General features: G+C 32.8%; 1 protein-coding gene across 5 annotated transcripts in view; it reads right to left on the bottom strand.

Moving 5' to 3' along the window:
• NCAM2 (neural cell adhesion molecule 2) overlaps positions 1-20,336 on the bottom strand; it is a 548,173-nt gene that overhangs the window by 58,916 nt on the left and 468,921 nt on the right. For all 5 annotated transcript variants that reach the window (XM_009446220.5, XM_054675113.2, XM_531397.8 and 2 more), the window contains 3 exons: positions 17,375-17,494; positions 15,317-15,438; positions 6,648-6,828 (listed from right to left, as the gene is read on the bottom strand). In XM_009446220.5, the coding sequence (XP_009444495.3) occupies positions 6,648-6,828; positions 15,317-15,438; positions 17,375-17,494 (423 nt within the window). The remainder of the gene's footprint in view (positions 1-6,647; positions 6,829-15,316; positions 15,439-17,374; positions 17,495-20,336) is intronic.

Here is a 20,336-nt window from a genome sequence, read left to right as displayed (position 1 = left end):
CATTTATAAGTTGAAAATGTAAATTACAAGGGAAAAGTCACCAGTCATTTCACTGTGCTATTGGTGAATTCACAGTGCTACTTTTAATATGATCTCAATATATCCTACAATGTTTGATGGTAATTTTTTCTACTGTAATTTCCTAGGATATATTTAATAAAAGCCATTCTATTTTAATAGTAAACAAGGTACCAACAAATATAAGTGAAAATTGCATATTCACATAATTAAAATTTGTAATAAGCATAGAAGCTAGAAGCATTAACCTATTGGCCATAAGCAAACTCCAGACATATGTCACTGCATATCTTTTAAAACAATTTTAGGAACCAAAGATTATGAAAATATTTTTTAGACTTACTTTTTCACTACATGCTAAACTAAATGCTGTTGCAGGTGTAGTATCAATATTTAGGTTAGACTGAAAATTCCAGAGGGTTAAGATGAAGTTTCCCCAGGTAATTGGACTTCTATTTCACCATTGTTTTAGAATTTTTAAACTTATGTTCTAAAACAACCATAAATGTAATCCTAAAATAATATTTTCATATTCGCCATGTGTTTGAAAGTTGTTTTCTGTTCATGTTGAATTATCTAGTGATGAAGGATTTATTAGTGTTGCTTGAAGCTAGAGTTGAGGTCATCAAAATAATTTTACTGTATAGTTCATTGGAAGTACAAATTAAAAGCCCATGAAAATACAAAGTAACTGAAATATTTTAGCAATATTTTTTGTGGTGATTTATATTATTTTTTTAGCTTGTTAAATCTAAACAACTATTTTGTATGTATTGTGTATGCATTACATGTTCCCAGAGGGTAGAATTATTTTATCATTGAATATAAAAAATGTTGAACAGAATTATTGTCATCAAATTATATTGATAGTCAATATTAAAATTAGACATGTCTTCAGGAAAAGAAGGAAGCAGTTACTGAAAGACACTAACGTCTTTTTTGGTTAAATATAAATGTTATCAAACATGTGGCAGGCCAAAAGAAATGGTGAAAATGTTTTTCAAAGTAAGTTTATTTATTTCCAAGGATTTTTTTTTAAACATTAGATTATATCCAGTCCAGCAGTTTAGTAGTATTTTTAGTCATTAAAATTACAGAACAAATCAATAAATGCCATGCTATCAGCCTTGAAATCCATAGTTTGGTAGTCATTTTATAACAATTGATCTGATATAGTTTCCCAATATTCTTGTTTCTTATAAAATAAAATAAGATGGAGTTATGCTGCATGAATATTCCAAAAAGGAACACGATTGATTATGGAAACTCCATTTTAAATAAATCAAAATACATATCTTTCAAAATAAGCACATCTTTAATAAGAATTTAAAAATGAAAAATATTAATTACAAAATTATTTTTTAATAATTATAAACTAAGAAGAAATGTAGTATCCACTAGCATACTTACAAGAAAAATTATTGTTATCAATGTAATATTTTATATGAATGTAAAGGGAGTAGGTTGATAAAAAACGAAAAAATAGTGCTTTAGTCCAACAAATAAATGTTCTCTAGACTTACCCTATTGTTTACAAAAAGTTAAATATATCTAATGTACATAAGTAATGGGTTTTTTAAATTCAAAATTCCAGAAAACTTATTTTGACAGTCTACAATGCATGAAATATAAAAATAAATTAAAACCACTTTAACCTTTAAACTCTATATCTTCTCTAACTTAAATGAAAACACTTAAGATGTGCTAGTTTATTACAGATAACTTATTTCTAATATGTTTGAATTTATATTTCATTTTAAAATGAAAAATAAGATGTTATAAAATTATATGATCTTTTTTCATATTTTGCAAATATATAATGTTAACTCTATAAGATCTGAAAGGTTCTCAAATTCCCCATCATTACAGCCTTTAAAATTGCCTCACAAAACCTAGATCTAAATCAAACAATTCTTAATTTATGGTTTGTTTCTGATATGACTTTCTATGAGGCCTTAGCAATCCGGATTCAGTAACAGTAAATTAGACACGATTTTATAACTTTTTTTTTTTTTTCGAGATGGAGTCTTGCTCTGTTACCCAGGCTGGAGTGCAATGGCGCGATCTTGGCTCATTGCAACCTCCAACTCCCGGGTTCAAGCAATTCTCCTGTCTCAGCCTCCTGAGTAGCTGGGATTACAGGCGTGTGTCACCATGCCCGGTTAATTTTTGTATTTTTAGAAGAGACAGGGTTTCACTATGTTGTCCAGGCTGGTCTCAAATTCCCGACCTTGTCACCGGCCTGGGCTTCCCAAAGTGCTGGGATTATAGGCGTGAGCCACCGCGCCTGGCTGAATTTGTGACATTTTTACAAATAAAATAAATATTTCATTTTCCCCTTTTTTTGATAAGTTGTGTTGGCTTTGTATCAGCTATATGGTTTAGAGGGGTGAATACCATCTCCTACCTTCTCAGATGGCTTTGTCTGTGTGCTTGTATGTGTGATTCCTCCATGACTCCTTGATTTGTTTCATCTAGCATTTTTCATCATAAAAGACCTTCTAACACTGGCTTTTTCCCTCCTCTGCTCACCTTCATAGAAAAACTTCCTGAAAGCATTAAATAAATATGGAGTCTAAACTCCCTAACCTCACATACAATTCTCTGCCCACTTGTACCTAATTTATCTTTCAATGACGTCAGCAAAGCTGCACGTGATAGGGATACTTCACATCTGTTCTGGTTCAGTTCCATTGACCTTTCAGCAGCATTTGACACTTTACATCTATTCTTCTTGAAATATGACCCTTTGTTAACTTCCAAGATACTACGCTCCTGTTTTTCCAGTAAGTCTGTAAAGTGTTAGTCTCATGATGAGGGGTGGAGTGAACTGGTTTCTTCTTCTAGTATAATATTATAGTTCCTTGGAACTCAGTTCTAAACTTCTTTCTACTCTTCAGTAATTCAAGAAATATTCTCTGGAAATCACTGCTGTGCCAGTCACCCTTCTAGTTACTGGCAAACATAAATGAGTACTAGAGACATCAACCCCTCTTCAGATATTTTAGGCATTGCTTAGACGGGTTTACCCTCACTCAAATACCATTCACCTGTTAACACTGACAGCATCATGGTGTATGTTTCCAAGCCATGGTTATCTTCTCATTTCCATACCCCCACATATCTAACCAACGATTTGATATTTCAAATTTAACAAATACCAAATGGATCTGATGTTTGATCCTCATTCTCCAAGTCTTGCTTCTACAAAATTCTTCACCTTGAGAAATGACATCAGCAATGTTCTAGTTGCCCAAGCAAGAAACCTAAAAGTCATTACTGACTGAATCCAATCTATTGCAAAGGCAGCGTTAGTCTACACTTACAATGTGTCAGGAAATTTTTCATTCTTTTATTTTTTCTACCGCTGTTCATCCATCAGTTGCTCTTACCCATAGGAGAAAGAATAATCTGTTTATAATACCTATCTCTTCATACAACTTTTCTGCTTACAATTATTTATTTCTTTTGGAAGATGTTTTACAATTATGTTTTTAAAAGCCCTTGAATTATCTGGTTTGCATTCCCTCTCTGACCTTATCTATAGTCACACACTTCCAGGTTCTCTTCCACACGTGCCTTTTCCAGCTCCTAGAACAGATCATGCTCTTTCTTGTCCCAGAGATACCTTCCACGTCACATATTTTCCCTGGAAAGTTCATTCCTGCATGTTTCCTTTGGAAACTCACCTTCTAAGAAAAATCTCTCTTAGTTGCAGTTATTCTTCTTTTTTTTTTTTTTTTTTTTGAGACGGAGTCTCGCTCTGTCGCCCAGGCTGGACTGCAGTGGCGCAATCCCGGCTCACTGCAAGCTCCGCCTCCCGGGTTCACGCCATTCTCCTGCCTCAGCCTCCGGAGTAGCTGGGACTACAGGCGCCCGCTACCACGCCCGGCTAATTTTTTTGTATTTTTAGTAGAGATGGGGTTTCACTGTGTTAGTCAGGATGGTCTCGATCTCCTGACCTCGTGATACGCCCACCTCGGCCTCCCAAAGTGCTGGGATTGCAGGCGTGAGCCACCGCGCCCGGCCAGTTGCAGTTATTCTAACTCATGTTGAATATCTGTCTTCCCTACTAGATTGTGGAGATTTTGGGGGACAGGGGTCAGTTCTGTATTTTTCACAGATAAATCCTTTGTACTCATTCAAGGGTTTGTCACAAAGAAGTACTCCAATAAATAATTCTTAAATTAATAAATGATAGATCTTAACATTGCAGAACCAGAAGGAACTCACTTTAGAGATGAGGAAACAGTTATTTTGACAAGTTATGTGACAGGAACAAATCTGGGAATATAAACCAGAATTCTATCCATTTTCTTTCCAGGTCTTGCCTACAAGCTCTCAGGACACGAGTTTCTCAAATTGAAAAATATATATAGAGAGAGAGGAAATGAATTACAGCATGTCTTGGTTACTTTGGTGCCTTCATATCTGCTTTTATTACCTTTTAATTTTTTCAACCTTTTGTCTACACGTATTGTTGGTTTTTATCATCAACAATTTTTTTTTTTTTTTTTTTTTTTGAGACGCAGTCTCGCTCTGTCGCCCAGGCTGGAGTGCAGTGACGCGGTCTCGGCTCACTGCAAGCTCCGCCTCCCGGGTCCACGCCATTCTCCTGTCTCAGCCTCTAGAGTAGCTGGGTCTACAGGCATCCACCACCACGCCCGGCTAATTTTTTTCTGTTTTTAGTAGAGACGGGGTTTCACCGTGTTAGCTAGGATGGTCTCCATCTCCTGACCTCGTGATCCGCCCACCTGGGCCTCTCAAAGTGCTGGGATTACAGGTGTGAGCCACCGCGCCCGGCCAACAATTTCTTACAAAGATAGCAGAGTCATTGGGGGTATGACATTTAGTAATCTGTGTAAAATCTATTTTTTTGATTTTATGTTTTATCTATGTTATTAAAATTTTGCCTTCTACTTCATATATTAAATTTAATACATTATTAAATTAAATGGATTAAGTTAATTCATTATGTTTCAAAATATATACACTAAATTAAAGATTTGGGAGATTATAGTATATACTGTTGCAATTTTCCTTTGGAGGGGGCGCTGGCTCAGTATGGGAATACGTATAGCATGTTCCTGATATTTGCATGAAATATAATTACCACATACATATTCATTACAATTGTAGAAGTGGTTTCTGATGTTTCAAACATAGAGAGGTAATGAATTCAATAGTACATTCAGTCATTCTTATTTAGATGTGTTATCTTGTAAGGGCATCAGATTTGTCATATAACTAGAAATATTTCTGACCTCAAACATGTCATTAAACCTCTTAAAATCATATTTGTAAAATGAGAATAATGCTTCCTTATCCAGCTCAGATTTAAGAATAAAATGACATAATCAATGCAGAAGGGCTTTGAAAATAGTAAAAAACGTCCTTAAAATATAAGATACCCGTGTTATTTCCAGAGACTTTTTACTTCCTAATTTAAAATTATAATTTGGTAGAATTTATTAACATTAGCAATATAAAGCTCTAATATCAATTACTTTTTAAACCTTATAACCAATAGTAATTACTTTTTAATTGAAAGATTAATCATATAAAACTGCTTTCAATTACTAAACAACTGATGTATGATATAACAAAATCATAATATGTGAAATTAACATCAATTTGAAATTACAAGAGGGTTTAATGACATGATTGAACTAGCTAGTTTTCCAGTTTCAAAAATATTATATATCTATACTTATACTCTAATATAACAAGACAAATAAATCTTGGTTTCATGGATTAATATGCTGTTCTTTTCTGTATATATGTACATATAAAGAATATACTATATATACATAAATATCTGTACATGTCTGCATAAAATTAAAATATTAAAAGTAATAACTGAGGGAAAATAAATGTAGAAATATGACCAATTTAGCAACTCATGAACAGAGTTAAATGTTATTTTGAGTCAGAATATATTTTTGCATCTTTACTTCAAGAGCATTTATCTGAATAAAAGTTTTAACATCCCTGTTGTGAACTTTCATAATATTACTAACATACTAAGATGTAACAATGTAAGCACTGTTACCTATCAATGGTAGAATCTAACCGGTGTGTTGCAAAAGCTGATTTACAGTGTTCTTCCATTTTATGAGCCTTCTTAAAACTCTAGGTATAGGTCTTTATGGAATTATATTTGTGGCTGTTGCTGCCTTTCTTTGTGACTAATTTTATGTTTCCAAAATCAACTTGCTTGGTCAGGCATAGGTTGGCTCATCATTACCTTTGGTCAAATCTAACAAGAATTGGAGTATCAGTCTCCACATGATTGGCAGATAAATTGTCTTCTCAGCAAAGCTTTCGTATGGCCTCAATAGACACTTTTCACATTGATTATCATCAGTCACTCTTACTCTCTATGTTCTCCTATTCATTCTTTCTCCACCACTCCAACTATTAATGGGGTCAAAATATATTTACAAATTAAGCAATACCCTATAGCAAGAGCGATGAGAAACTTTGTGTATGATATGTCACAACAATAATTAGAACCTGGAATTTACATTCAGTTTGTTTTAATTATTAATAAGAAAAGTCAGTAAGGGTTATAAAAAGGTGGTATCATATTTATTGTTCAGTCTAAAAAAGAACATAGTTTTGCTTACCTTTAATAATGTTGGGCTTTGGTGGCATGCTGAATTCATAAACTGTCGGTTCAGAATATCCCAATCTATTGGCAGCTGTAATCTGAACTTCATACCCCATGGTCCACTGGAGATGCTCCAAAATGATGTGGTCTTTATTTCCTTGCACTTTTTTCTCTAGCCATTGGTCTTCCTTATCTTTCTGTGAAAGCAATAAAAATGCATTTTGTAAATATCCATACACTAAAGTGACACCTTTTAAAAAAATTATATTGGAATTGGAACAATATACTTATATTGGATATTGGAACAATTTTCATAGGCACAGGGATACATGAAGTTGCTGTGTCAATGAAGCCAGTATTATTTCCAACATTTTTCTATATAAAATATAATGTTGTTTATATTAGCCAAAAAGTGGTTTAGCAATTAATCCTTTATTCAGTGGTTGACAATTTACCTCCATTAGGATTTTTTTTTTATTTCACATATATCAGTTTGTTTTTTGGCCATTTTGTTGATTATTCATCATTATGTGAATGGTAAAATGAAACATGATACACAGAAAAAACTTAGTGTGTCCATTAAAAGAATTGCCAGGGACTATTGTTAAAGCTTTTTGCGGGGAAGAAAGATAAAGTATCTTGAAATAAAGTCTGGATACGAATGACAGATTTATATTATCACTGGTATTTTTTGCTACTATGATGTTTTATGACATAAAATAATATACAAACAAAATTACTAAGTTTTAAATATATCATTAGCATAAGAATATAAAACAATGCCATCCTATTCTCAAACATTCTACACTTAAATACTATCTCATTCTTTTTCTAAAATATAAATTTGACCATATGACATTTGAATTTCCCTTTATTTGAAAAAATTACCATTAGAACTACAATTACTAATGAAATATAAATTGATACAATTATAAATTAAATTATCTAAAACAGTGTGATTATTGGGTTGTGCCATGTATTAAAAATTTAAACACAGAAAGCTTCCTTAACCTTTCTGGCTTGTCTTCCTTCTCTTTATAACAAAAATGATGGTAGCAGCTGCTTCTGTCAGGTTTTTGGAAAAGCAATGAGGAAAATTGAGTAAGTTGTGTATTTCAGGGCCTTAGAGATCATAACCACTTAAAAAAATAACAGCTATTTTAGGATATAACTGTTTCCATAAAAACTGTATGGAAATGAAACATTTTCTCTGAAATCATGTATCTAATAATCTATCATTGCAACTGCAAATCTCACTTTCCCAGGGTATAAATATAAATACAGCCTGTCTATAACAATAGATGCCGACATGTCTTTTAACCTCATAGCTCAGCCCTATATTACTCTATGTTGAGCCAAAATTTAACACTGCTTCTTTGAGTATAAAGAATAACGATGTATTCTCCATTTTTGGTGACAATTAAGTATTTGTTCTCTAAAATATAATTGTGAAAGTTAAATTCATGATTGCATTAAATTGACAGTACTCAAACATGGAGTGTCCTTCAGAAGGAGGCAAGAAGATATTGTAATTTTGATAACATACTAGTATTCTCTTTTTCTAGTTAATATTTTTTTTGGTGACATAGAACTTTTATTACAAAGGAAATAAACTTTTTGGTGACGTAGACCTTCCATTACAAAGGAACAGAAAAGTTCGGCCTGTTTTACTATTTCGTGTAAAAATGAAGATATTAGAACCCCTAACGAAGCCCTGGTTTTAAATGAACAAGCACTACAAGTTATCAATATACACAAGAGGCACTTGCCTTGATTTTTGAAACTAATGAATATCTGTTTTTATAAAAATGGCCTGTAGCCAGTACTACTTAAAGTATTATGAGATGTATGAAGGATGGAATAATTGAGAAGAGAGGTTGTAACTTTTCTAAGTTAATCAATGGACAGTAAGGTTAAGAAAGAAACCTAGTTGCAATTTTGAAATGCGTAGGGCAGCTATGCTAAAAAGCCACAGCTATCACAACACCCTCTGTCTTCACCCACTCATTCATCAATTATTTATTCAGTTAATTGATTAGTGAGGACTTTCTAGAAGGCACGAACACAATAGTGACCAAGACATGTGCAGTACCCTCATGTTGGAGTTTACAAACCAGCCCAGAACAAAGACATGAGGCCTTTGAAAAATGAGAAGGTGCAATGGAGGCACATAATACCTAATAAAGTCAAGGGCTGGGCAGGTCACCGGTGGGGAGGTGATATCACCCTTCCTGGAAATAATACACTCTAGCGCCATTTTTCTCTTCATTTGTCCTAATTGAGTTAATGACAAGAAGGTGTCAGTTTTTTACACAGCTTTAAATTCAAAAAGAAACACAGTGATTTTAAGCCTTAGATGCATAATCACTGGGAGATGTATAAGCAAACACTGTAGCTGTTTCATATAAATTTTTAAAAATTGTGTATATATATGTGCATTATATATGTGTATTATATATATGTCTTATAATGTATTATATATGTGTTATATATATAGACCTACATAGAACAAAAAAGCTTAAGAAGTCAACCCAAAAGTAATTTGAGATGTTACATTAAATGTATGTATATATATACACACACAAACACATACAACATGTAATTATAAATGCTATGTATAGCATATTCAGTATGAATATGCACATATATACATATAGCATGTATTTTTATGTTATAAATTGCGTATACACACACATATATGGGAAGGAAGGGGTGTATGGCAACGACACTGAAGGGTGGTATGAAGACAAGGGACCCATGAGGCAGCAGACAGCTGCATGTCCCTGTGGCCCTGGCATTACCTCAGCTATTCAGTACTTTCTATGTAACGATGAAGTGGTTGATGTGAGTAAATATTTTTGTGGAAATACTTGGAATTCAGTTTTGTTTTGTATCTGAGTGAAGATGTGGGCGAAAGAGCCAGAAAATAAGCCCAAAACTGAGATCTTAATTACCCCAGGCAAAAAAAAAAAAAAAAAGTATTCTTTAGAGGGATAGATAGATGTCATGTCCTTCAGGTAATGCTTCAAAAATACCATTTTTGGAAATTAGACATTTAAGGTGAAACTTCTGTACAAACACAAGGCAGTCTCTTGTAAATTAACAATCATTTAGCTCTTATTTGTTGAAGCCCTTAATATGATAAATTAAAGGGCCCTCCATCATTTTAAGTATTTGGGCTGATAGTATAAGAAACCAAAGGGAGCTCTAACATGTTCCCAATATAAATCAATTACATTTTCCTTTCAACATTAGGCGAGAAGGCATTTTAATCCCCTAATTGCTATTCCTAGGGAATAGGAAAAAAAATAAAGTGGGTGTTACCAAATACTCCCCTGGCATCAAAATCTCAAGTATGCATATCTGTAGAGTGTCTAATTTACAAAGGTTGAAATGCCTAGGGAACAATTTAAGATAATCTAGTTGCAAAATGTTCCCCTAGGTAACTTAATGAGATGATTTGCTGAATATGGCTATTATTAATAAGCCAATTAAATGTTGAAGGGCAGCTACTGAAAAAAATGGTCATTTGCCTTTGGTATCGCTTCTCTTAAGCAATTCCTTTTTTTTTTTTTTTGGTCAGAAAATAGCAGGGCCATATGGCAATTCAGGGTACTTCTTAACAGTGATTCTGAAGTCATACTATCAGCATTCAGGAAAGTATTGGCTATCATCTCTATAGGGAGGAGATTAGAGGCAAGGTGTAAGGGTCACTTTTCTTATTTTCAGGGGCTCCTTGATGCTTTTATTCATAACAAGAAACAGTTTACTGACTCCTTTTGAAGTCTCATGAAATGTATTACCAGCATCATTTTAAATATAAACTGAACAATTATAAAATGAGAGGACAATAGAGAAGGTGAGCTCATATAAGCAAGATGAAGTTTTGATTCTTCTGACTCTCATGTCCTATGATTTAAGATTTTGTATGTATATAAAGCAGTTCCCGGTTCCTGGATTCCCTGGTAGCATGGTTCAGGTATTCATACTTACATGATCTCACAGAAGGCCCAGAAATTATTTAAAACTCCATTTGCTACTCTCAATGTCAGAGAGGTGATTGATCAGTCTGGATTTTATATATATAATATATATATATTTATACATATATTTTGTATATTATATATAATTGCATATATATACACACAAGCATATATTTATAAATATATATACAGATAGACCATTTACAGAATTCAAGAAGAGTTTACAAATGGGCAAATGAGAAGCATCAAGGGACCTGGCTTGAATACCATGGCACTGTCGGATTCATCGAGAGACCAGTGAGTCCTTCAGAGCTGTCCTGGATAGAGGCACAAAAGTCTCCATATCAGAATATCCAGAAGAAACAAACAGGTACTCATCATTGTTAGCATGAAACCTGGGACAAAAAGTTGTCCTCTGAGAAAGATATTAATCTTAAATTTAAAACATTGAATTGTATATAAAAGTATATATAAGTGTGTGTGTGTGTGTGTGTATGTGTGTGTGTGTGTGTATATATATATATATATACACATTTGGAAGATTTAAAGGTTTGAAGATTTGAGCCGAGTTCTAAATTTAAATCTCTTTTTCCATGATCATAACAGATTCTACTTGCCTTTGTTCCACGTGCTGACGCTTGGTAAACTTTTTAAAATTAGGCCCACATAATCTGTTGCTAGTCTCCACCACCCACATAGTACTTAAGGCAAAATAAATCTAATTTTTCCTATTCATTACCTTCTGTGTTCTCATATCTATAAACACTGGCAGTGCATTTTTTCTTATGTTTCTTATTTCTCATATTAATTATTCTATTTATAATACTATTTATAATTGCATAGTGAGCTAATTTCTTTATTGATTTCTTGCTGTATTTGTTCATTCAGACAACATAAGGTCTATCTATACAAAGAAGAATAAAACTCATCCTCTTAACTTACGGCAAAGAAAAATTACTAAAATGCTTGCTACTCTTTAATGTCCATAAGTATTCATTGTTTAAAAATACTTCAAAACTTAAACAATAATGGCTTTAAATAAATTTCCATGTACGTACATAAACATTATTAACTGGAAAATATGTTTTCTTAAGAACCAAAGCTTGATTTTACTTATTTATTATTTTAATGCCCTTTTCAAACTTATCTTTCTTATCCTGTGGCTATTGAGATAGTGTACAACCTCGTGGACTCCAACTTACTTAAGAAGTTCAATTAAGACTTACAAATGCTAGTCCCTATAGTACTTCCTCACAATTGATTTTAAGCTACCAATTATTTTAGCTAAGGAAATGTATTTAATATGCCAACACTAAGTGATATTTATGATCCCATAGCTATCATCAAATTAGAAATAAAATGGTGAAAAACTCATGGAAACATGTAAAAATCTATGTACTAAATTATATGAAGTTACATTGACACTATAAGTACAAAGTAGATGTAAAAATAACTTCATGATTTTTTCCAAACATTTCATGAGATTAATATATTTGTCTTTATTTTCCAAACACACGGTTTAAACTTACTGATTTATTGTTAGAGACATTAATTTTCATGAAGAGTCCACAGAGATATCTCATTCTGCTTTTATTACTCTAGTTCTGTTCCAATAAATTCTGTCTTTGTAATGGGTGAGTGAACAAAGCCATGTGCTGTATTACAGGCTGACAGAATAATGGTGTTTCCTGGTTCATAATCTACAGGGAGTTTTACACTTTCTATAATAGGATATAGCTATTCTTGTCCTTTCCCAGTGAAACCCAAATTAAAGGCTTAGATTCAGTGTCTGCTAGAAATCAAGTCATATAAAGAATATATTGTCTAAATTACATTGTTCTCAGAATATAGCCCTGTGCACACTGGAGTTGAAAGATGTGGCCAAAGAAGAAATCAAGAAGTGAAAATCTTAGAGCTGTTCCTTATTTTCCAGATTCCTCTATGTACTTTTTTCTTCATTTTTTATTAAAAATATATTGAATATGTCTAAACCATTTTTCAAGTTATTCAGTTGCACTTTACTCCACTGTGGAGTTCATGTGGTTTGAGAAACTAATAGATGAAGTAGTTTGGAATCATATAAAGAGAACAGATGATCAAGAACTTTTTGAAGTAGTTATTTCACTTTTTATTCAATCATGGTATCTCCAATTGGATCCTCAGAGCATGATGTTGACAGGATGGAGGAGGTGGAGAAGAGAAGAGACAACAACAAAATAGGGATATATAGAGTATTTTAATGATGAAACTAGAAGGCATACTATCAAGTGATATGGTCAAGAGAAACTGTGCCAGGATGGCTGTTTCCGAAGGCACAAGAGCTGGGCAGTTGAGCTGAGATGAGATATTGATTGAGGGGTTGCCTCTTGCCCAGTACTGCTGCCATCCATATTAGACTGTTATGAATTACATTCTGATGTCTGCTCCCTCTCCCCACCAAGTCACTCAAATTCTCTAACTTTCCATTGGCGCTTGAAAAAAATGTGAAAAAGTATCACTTTATATTTGATTAATTACAAAATACAAAATATCCAAGAGTGAGCAATGCCTATCTCATAATACAAAGGATATGGAACCATTCCCTTTGCAAAATTTGCCATAGGTGCCTAAATTTCTACTATTAAAACAATGTCCCCTGTTAAAATGATAGTAGCTCTAAGATGGATAACTTAGTAATTGATTGATTATCAGACAATTATAGTTATGTATAATTAATACAATCAATCATTTCCAATGTGTTATGAAAAACAGATCCTCTAGCACTTCTGGAGTTAGAAAGGGTTGGAAATTAGAAAGAAGAGGAGGGAAAATGACATACTTTTATTGGTGTGGTAAGCACAGACACTGGGTAACTGGGAAGAAACCAGGCACTTTTACCATTAGGTTGGGAGGAGAAAGAGAAAGGCAAGAAAATGGAAGGAGTAACTTTACTGGAGACAAAATTTGTTCTTGTTTAAACTTTGTCAGTAAGCCGTATCAACTATACCTTACCAACTATGTGCAAAGGTAAAATTTATTGAGTACCATTATACGAACTTGAGTCTCTTCAATCTTACTAATCTCATTATGCTTAAAATCTTACTTATTTCTATCCATCTGTGTTTCACACATAACTTCTCAAAAAAGATTAATTCTAACCCACATTTAAAGAAATCAATATGAATTTGAAGTCAGATTTTTAAAATAGTAATTTATGTTTTAAACTATGTATATGTATACATAAATATATGGCTGCCTAAAATGTCGTTATTTCCATTTTGTGACTCTGCTTTGCTCTAAATAGATGCAGCGCTACTCAAGAAATATTTTTGATTACATCAATGACTGGGGCCACTACTGACAATACAGTACAAATAAAAATATACAACACGTTGTCTCACAAGTAGTCATTGCATTTTAGAGTTCACTGTGGGATTTTATTAGAATTCCTTATAAACTGTTACTATCCCCCAGTATTTTGTACAATAAATTTTTTCATCCTAGAATTGTGAGCAACAATCTGCATGGAAAGCCTGTTCTAACTGTCCAATTCATGAATTCTGGCCAAGCCTACCTCCCTAGAAAAGATTATCTCCCTTCTACCGTGTTTATAAATGTGCAAATGAGAATGGCCAAGAGACCTCACTTGAGTATGAAAGCTGGGACAAAAACTTGTCCTCTGAAAGGAGTATTAATCTTAAATTTTAAAAATTGATTTGATATCTAAAATTAATTATTAAAATATGCCATTCAAAATCAAATTTTTCTTTTTTATTACCCCTCAGGATGTAGATCTTTCCATTTAGAAGCAGCAGTATTATAATTTAGAAAATTGGGGATATGTGAGAAAATACTGAAAATTAACCCACACACTACTATGGAGTAATTATTTTAAACATGATCTGCTAAAATATAATTAATTTGGATAGCACTAATATGGATTCAGTCAACATAAGCATAAAACGCATGTTGTATGAATCTTAGAAAATTTAACTTAAAATTGTGTTTCATTTTTAACTTATTTTACAGTAGACACCAATACTCCAAGGTACTTATTGAAAAAAATGTTGAAGAAATTATTTTCAGTGGCTTTTGAAATCATCTTTTCTGAAGGCAAAACGCAGTTGTCCATAGTGTCACTCTATGACTCTGCAACTAGTGAACATTGTTTACCTCTAACCGCTATCAAAAATCTGTGTGCAGTTTTTAGCTCTCCAAACATCCTTACTGGATAGTGCTAATTAAAGTTGAAGAAAAGGATTCCCTCTTCATCAAGTTCACCGTGGCCATTCTTTGTTAAACATTATGGATAAGTAAGTCAAATTATTTGATTAATTTGTTTTGAGGTATGATTTTTCTAATAATATTACCTAACATATGATTGCCAGGGACTTAGCCTGAAGTTACTAATATCAAATAAAATGAGAAGCTTGTCAGCAAAACAGGGGAAATAATATCTCATTTCTGAAATGTTTACTTGTCCCACTTCACACCTAAAAATCATAAGATGAAAACCATGAGAATACTTTGATGATCCATGCTTAGATTTTACAAAAAAAATAAAAAAAAACCACAATGATGACTGTCAGGAATGGAAGGAAGATCAGCATTTACTACCACAATTACTAAATACACATTCTCTCCTGATACGTTTATAAATTCAGTGCAACTCAATTTAATTTGAAAAAACCTAGCATGATATGATAATAAACAAGGTACTTACACTTCTATATTTCACAATGTATTCCAAAATAGGGGCCCCTCCATCGTCCTGTTTGGTGATGCTGAGTTTAAAGCTCTTTCCACTGCTTGGCTGTCCATGTATGGATGGAGGACTTGGTTCACCTAGATATACAATACAACATTTCTTCATTTGCACACATTTCAGATACCTAGAGAAACTATATTTTAATAAAAAGAACAGTAATGTAATCAAAATATATGGTGTTATCCTGGATTTACCATTTGACATTGCCCTTTTGTGATATAATTTCTGATCATTTTCCCCATCCAAGAAGCAGCAACATTATAAATCTAGAAGTGTCATGCCAAAACTGTAGCCTGAGGACCAAATATATTATTTTCACTGATATGCAAATGCTCTGAGAAAAGTATAGCATTGCACAAATGTAAAATTTTATTTCTCTTATTATTAATAGTATTAAATCATTTTTATTTTCTTAATGTAAATTTAGTTTGTAAATGTTTTGTAAGCATTTATTAATAAGAATACATTAACACATCAATCTGTATGGAATATATACCTACCAGTAAAGATAATGACTTGCAATTAGTAAACGTGCTTTAATAAGCATTTTCTTTCCTGGGTGCAAATTTGAATAAAGTTTGCAGTATCCAATTTTATAGACCTGTGTTTCAATATTTCATTTTCTTCTAGGTTCATTCATATACTTGCCTTTGATATTATACTTCAACATAGAGATAGCCATATAACAATGATGCTTATATTGTTTTGAATAGAACAGGGATCTACCAAAGTGCAAGAATTTTCTATGTGAAGGGCCAAGAAAAACAGACCATGCACTGAAAAGGATTTCATATCTCTAAACCGGAATGACCTGTTATTTCTTCTCAGCAGGTTATTGTCATTTCTTTTTTCTTTCTTTCTTTTCTTCATTCTTTTTTTGAGGCAGGGTCTCACTCTGTCACCCAGGATGGAGTTCCATAGTGTGATCATGGCTCATTTCAGCCTTGACTTCCCCAGACTCAGGTGATCTTCTCAGCTCTCACCTCAGCCTCCCAAGTAGCTGGGAGTACAAGTGCATACCACCACACCCAGCTGATTCTTTTTTTATTGTTTTTTGGAGAGATAGGGTTTTACTATATCACCCAGGCTGGTCTTGAGCTTCTTGGTTCAAGTGATCTGCCTGCCTCAGCCTTCCAAAATGCTGGGATTACAGGTGTAAGCCACCATATCTGGCTGGTTATCTTAACCACTAGCATTGGGAATGGAGAAAAGAAACTTACCTGACAGATTTTATGATTACCAATAGAGAGATACTCTGTAAGATAATATATTGCAGCCATTTTGACTGTCCTAACATATATATATATATAAAGATATATATATACACATATACAACGATATATATATATATAAAAAGATATATATATCAGGCAGTGTTATGCATAGATTTTTATAACAGTGGTTCAGTCATATTTATTATGTTTTCTCACATTTAAAGTAATTTATTTAACATAAAGGAAATGTTAAGTCTTTTAAAATTTAATCTTCACTCTATGTAAACTCAATTAACTTACAATTCCCCAAAATATGATAGTTACCAGAACAAGGCTTCTCCTGCAGTCACTGTTGTAATGAATTAACATAATGATTCCTTTTTTGACACTTAGAGCCCATATAATTTGTGGAACAAGGTCAATAGTCAGGCCTCCAAAAAGAACAAAATATTGAACATGTTACATAGACATTTTTCTTCTCCCAGAATATAGTCTGAAGACTACAATCCAATTAATCAGACCATAAGTAAGAAGGACACTTTTGCAATGAGGACAATTTCCCGGGAACAATTTTTACTGTGTGTATTCTAGTGCACTCTTTTTTTTTTTTGCCTTGCTCTAAAGCAAAGTTATTTTTATGTTAATAAATCTGAGATGTCACTGTCTTCAGAAACCACTTCACCAAAGACATAATTCATGTCTCAAAAGTGTTGAAACATCTCCCTACATTTTAAAATCTATTAAATTTGCAAGTGAAGAAAATGACAAAAGAGAATAAAAAATAGAGATGATTACTTACGAACTGGTAATGTTTGGAAGATTTCTATTTTACTGTAGTCTCCTTGTCCCTTTCCATTTACAGCTGCAACCCTGATTTCATAAGTTGTATTTGGTTCCAGGTTGCTCAAAACAACCATTGCTAGAAGAAAAACAAAACAAAACAAAATAAAACATATATATACATATATATCTAATTGGACACATTTTAATAAGGAAAACAAATCAAACTATTACAATTCTGAGTGAATAATTTCACTGAAATCTTTCCATGAAATACCTAAAAAATAGATAAGTCATATAAGAAGAAAATGATTTGTGAATAGTTCTCTTCTTCACCTCTATTTTAGCTTTCCAAGCCACGTACTTTCAAAGAAAACTACCCGTTTCATTTGTGACACATTCTCAAAGTAGAAAGTTAAATCTTTTTAATATCCAAAAACCAAGAATGATGTTAATGATGCTAAAATGCATATATTCTGTATGTGTCTCAAGTAGAAGTACTCTACATAGATTATTTCTATAGTATTTAATAGAACCATGGAATTTAATATGCAGATTGGCTTCCAATGTCAGGTGATTTAGTCATGTCAAACAAGTGTGACAAAGTTGAAACTACAGCAAAAATAGTTTATTCTACAATTTCAAATCAAATCAAGTTGTTTTAATTCTAGTTTGAAGCCTACTCATAACTTGTATTTTCACTCTGAGTTTCTTCTCATTTACATACTCTACCAGACCTGGATTCAATAAGACACTAAGGAAGAATATGAAAAGGCACAGGGAAATAAAGGTTACTAGAAATATCTGGGTCATGTCAACCCTTGTTATTTGACCCTTGATAATTTTGGATGCAATTACAGATTTCAAAATATTACATCTTCACAAATTCATCTGATGGAGCTACCAGAATTTTATAGTTGCCACTTTCTTTAAATGCTTTTGCTAAAGAAAGCAGAAACTCAGCTAGGGGATATAACAATATCTTGATGAAAATCAAAAGGAAGTTATGTCTGGTTTACACAGTAACTCCAAGTCACATAATCAATTAATATTAGGAGATATAAAAGATTAAATCATAGGTAATTAGGATTATCTTTGCAGAACTATAGTTTTACATAAACCATGACCAGAAATGATATACATGCAATAATATTGTAATATAATTTATTAATATTATTTCTAATAATTATAATTTACTAGATAACATAGTCTCTGTATTATATGAGGATACTTAATAAATTTGTTGTGATACTTCCTTGCGTTCCATTCTTTTCCTCAATATTTATGATCATGGTATTTATTTAGCATTTTGTTTGTTTTCTATAGAGATGGGGTCTCACTATGTTGCTCAGGCTGGTGTTGAACTCTTGGGCTCAAGCAAACTGCCCACCTCAGCCTCCCAAAGTCTGGGATTTCAGGAGTGGGCCACTAGGTCTGGCTTAGCATTTTGTATTGTAATCATTTAATCTATATTATCACATTCTAGAAAAGAAAAAAATACATTGTTGAATGTACTGTGTCCAAAATTAAAAGAAAAAATATATAAAAATTACTTAATACCAGATAAATATTAATAGCCACAACACACATATCAACTAGACATTACTTAATCCTGTACGGATGTTCTAAAATCAACAAAAATTTAAATTTCCAAATGGCAAAATTTAATTTTGTATTTCTCAATTTCTCAACCTTATAAGAAAACTGAACTTGCTTTTTAGAGTGTACTGCCTTATTGAAGCCTCAGATTATGATACATTATTTCAGATTTAAGGGAGGCCAATTGGGAATAGATTGATTGGCACAGAAATCCTACAGATTAGAAGCTGCAAGGATAAATGGCATAGCCAAGGCTTGAATTCAATGATTTCTGACAGGGTAATGACCTGCAAACTTTTCAGTAAACCCAAACCGACTTGATAATTGGTAGTTAATGGTATATAATTTAAGCCCCAGAAAAGTATATAGTTACACTGAAGAGAAGCTGAGTGCATAGATAAAGAGTTGTTTATATAGATTATGGAATGAGAAGAGGAAATTTAACCAAGGTTGCTAAAATGCTAGTAAATTGGAATTTTACTGTCTTTAAGATGTAAAGCCTCTGCTGAAAGTCAGCATAACATGAACTTGTTTTGATGCTTCCTTTTGTTCCATTCTTTTCCTCAATGTTTACAATCAAGGCATTTATTTAGCATTTTGTTTGGTTTTAATAGAGATGGGGTCTCACTATGTTGCTCAGGTTGGTCTTGAACTCCTTTAACAAGAGTTTAAAAATCGCAATATTTTATTAATTTAATCAGATAATAAATATTTTTAAAAGCAAAAGCAAAGGTGAACTAGGCTTATACGCCCCATGCTGTATCTAGTCATGCTTCATTAGGGTAAAGAGTGCAATAGAACACAGACTGTGCTATAACATCATATTGACTGTCCTAAGGCCTAACATGTTTTGGAATAAGACTTGAAGAATAAACGCCCTTTTATAAAACAGCCAACTTTGATATATGGTATGCCTTTCCATATTTCTGTGATATCCTGGTGCAGCTGCAACATCATTTTAAGAGCATTCAGTAGTCTGTGACTTGGCTGCGTTGGTGATGGCATCTGGCAATGCTTATATTCAATTGTATTTCTTAATACAAGGCAAAAAGAGAAGCAAAAGAATTTAAACATACACTTTCATTGCAAATAAAATCCTGCATAAATCAGAAGTGTAGAGATCATTATTCTAGATATGATTTCTTCATCTTTGTAGGTTAAAAATTGATAACAGCAGAGCTACCAAAGTACCAGGGCAAATCTACTGTGAGAAGAGTTGAGGTTATTACTTAGGTTAAACAATAAAGACGATACTCACCCCACATACCCCAGCAAAAAAAAATCAAGTGCAGATCTTACTCGAATTATCTGAGTATTTCAGGCAAAAGCTCTTTCTGGCTTGTATTGTCAGCAATCCCCTTCCTTTAACATTTCACAGGCGC

The sequence above is a fragment of the Pan troglodytes genome, chromosome 22 (genome assembly GCF_028858775.2).
Source record: "Pan troglodytes isolate AG18354 chromosome 22, NHGRI_mPanTro3-v2.0_pri, whole genome shotgun sequence".
NCBI classification, from domain to species: domain Eukaryota; kingdom Metazoa; phylum Chordata; class Mammalia; order Primates; family Hominidae; genus Pan; species Pan troglodytes.
This window is presented reverse-complemented; position numbering and strand designations above follow the sequence as displayed.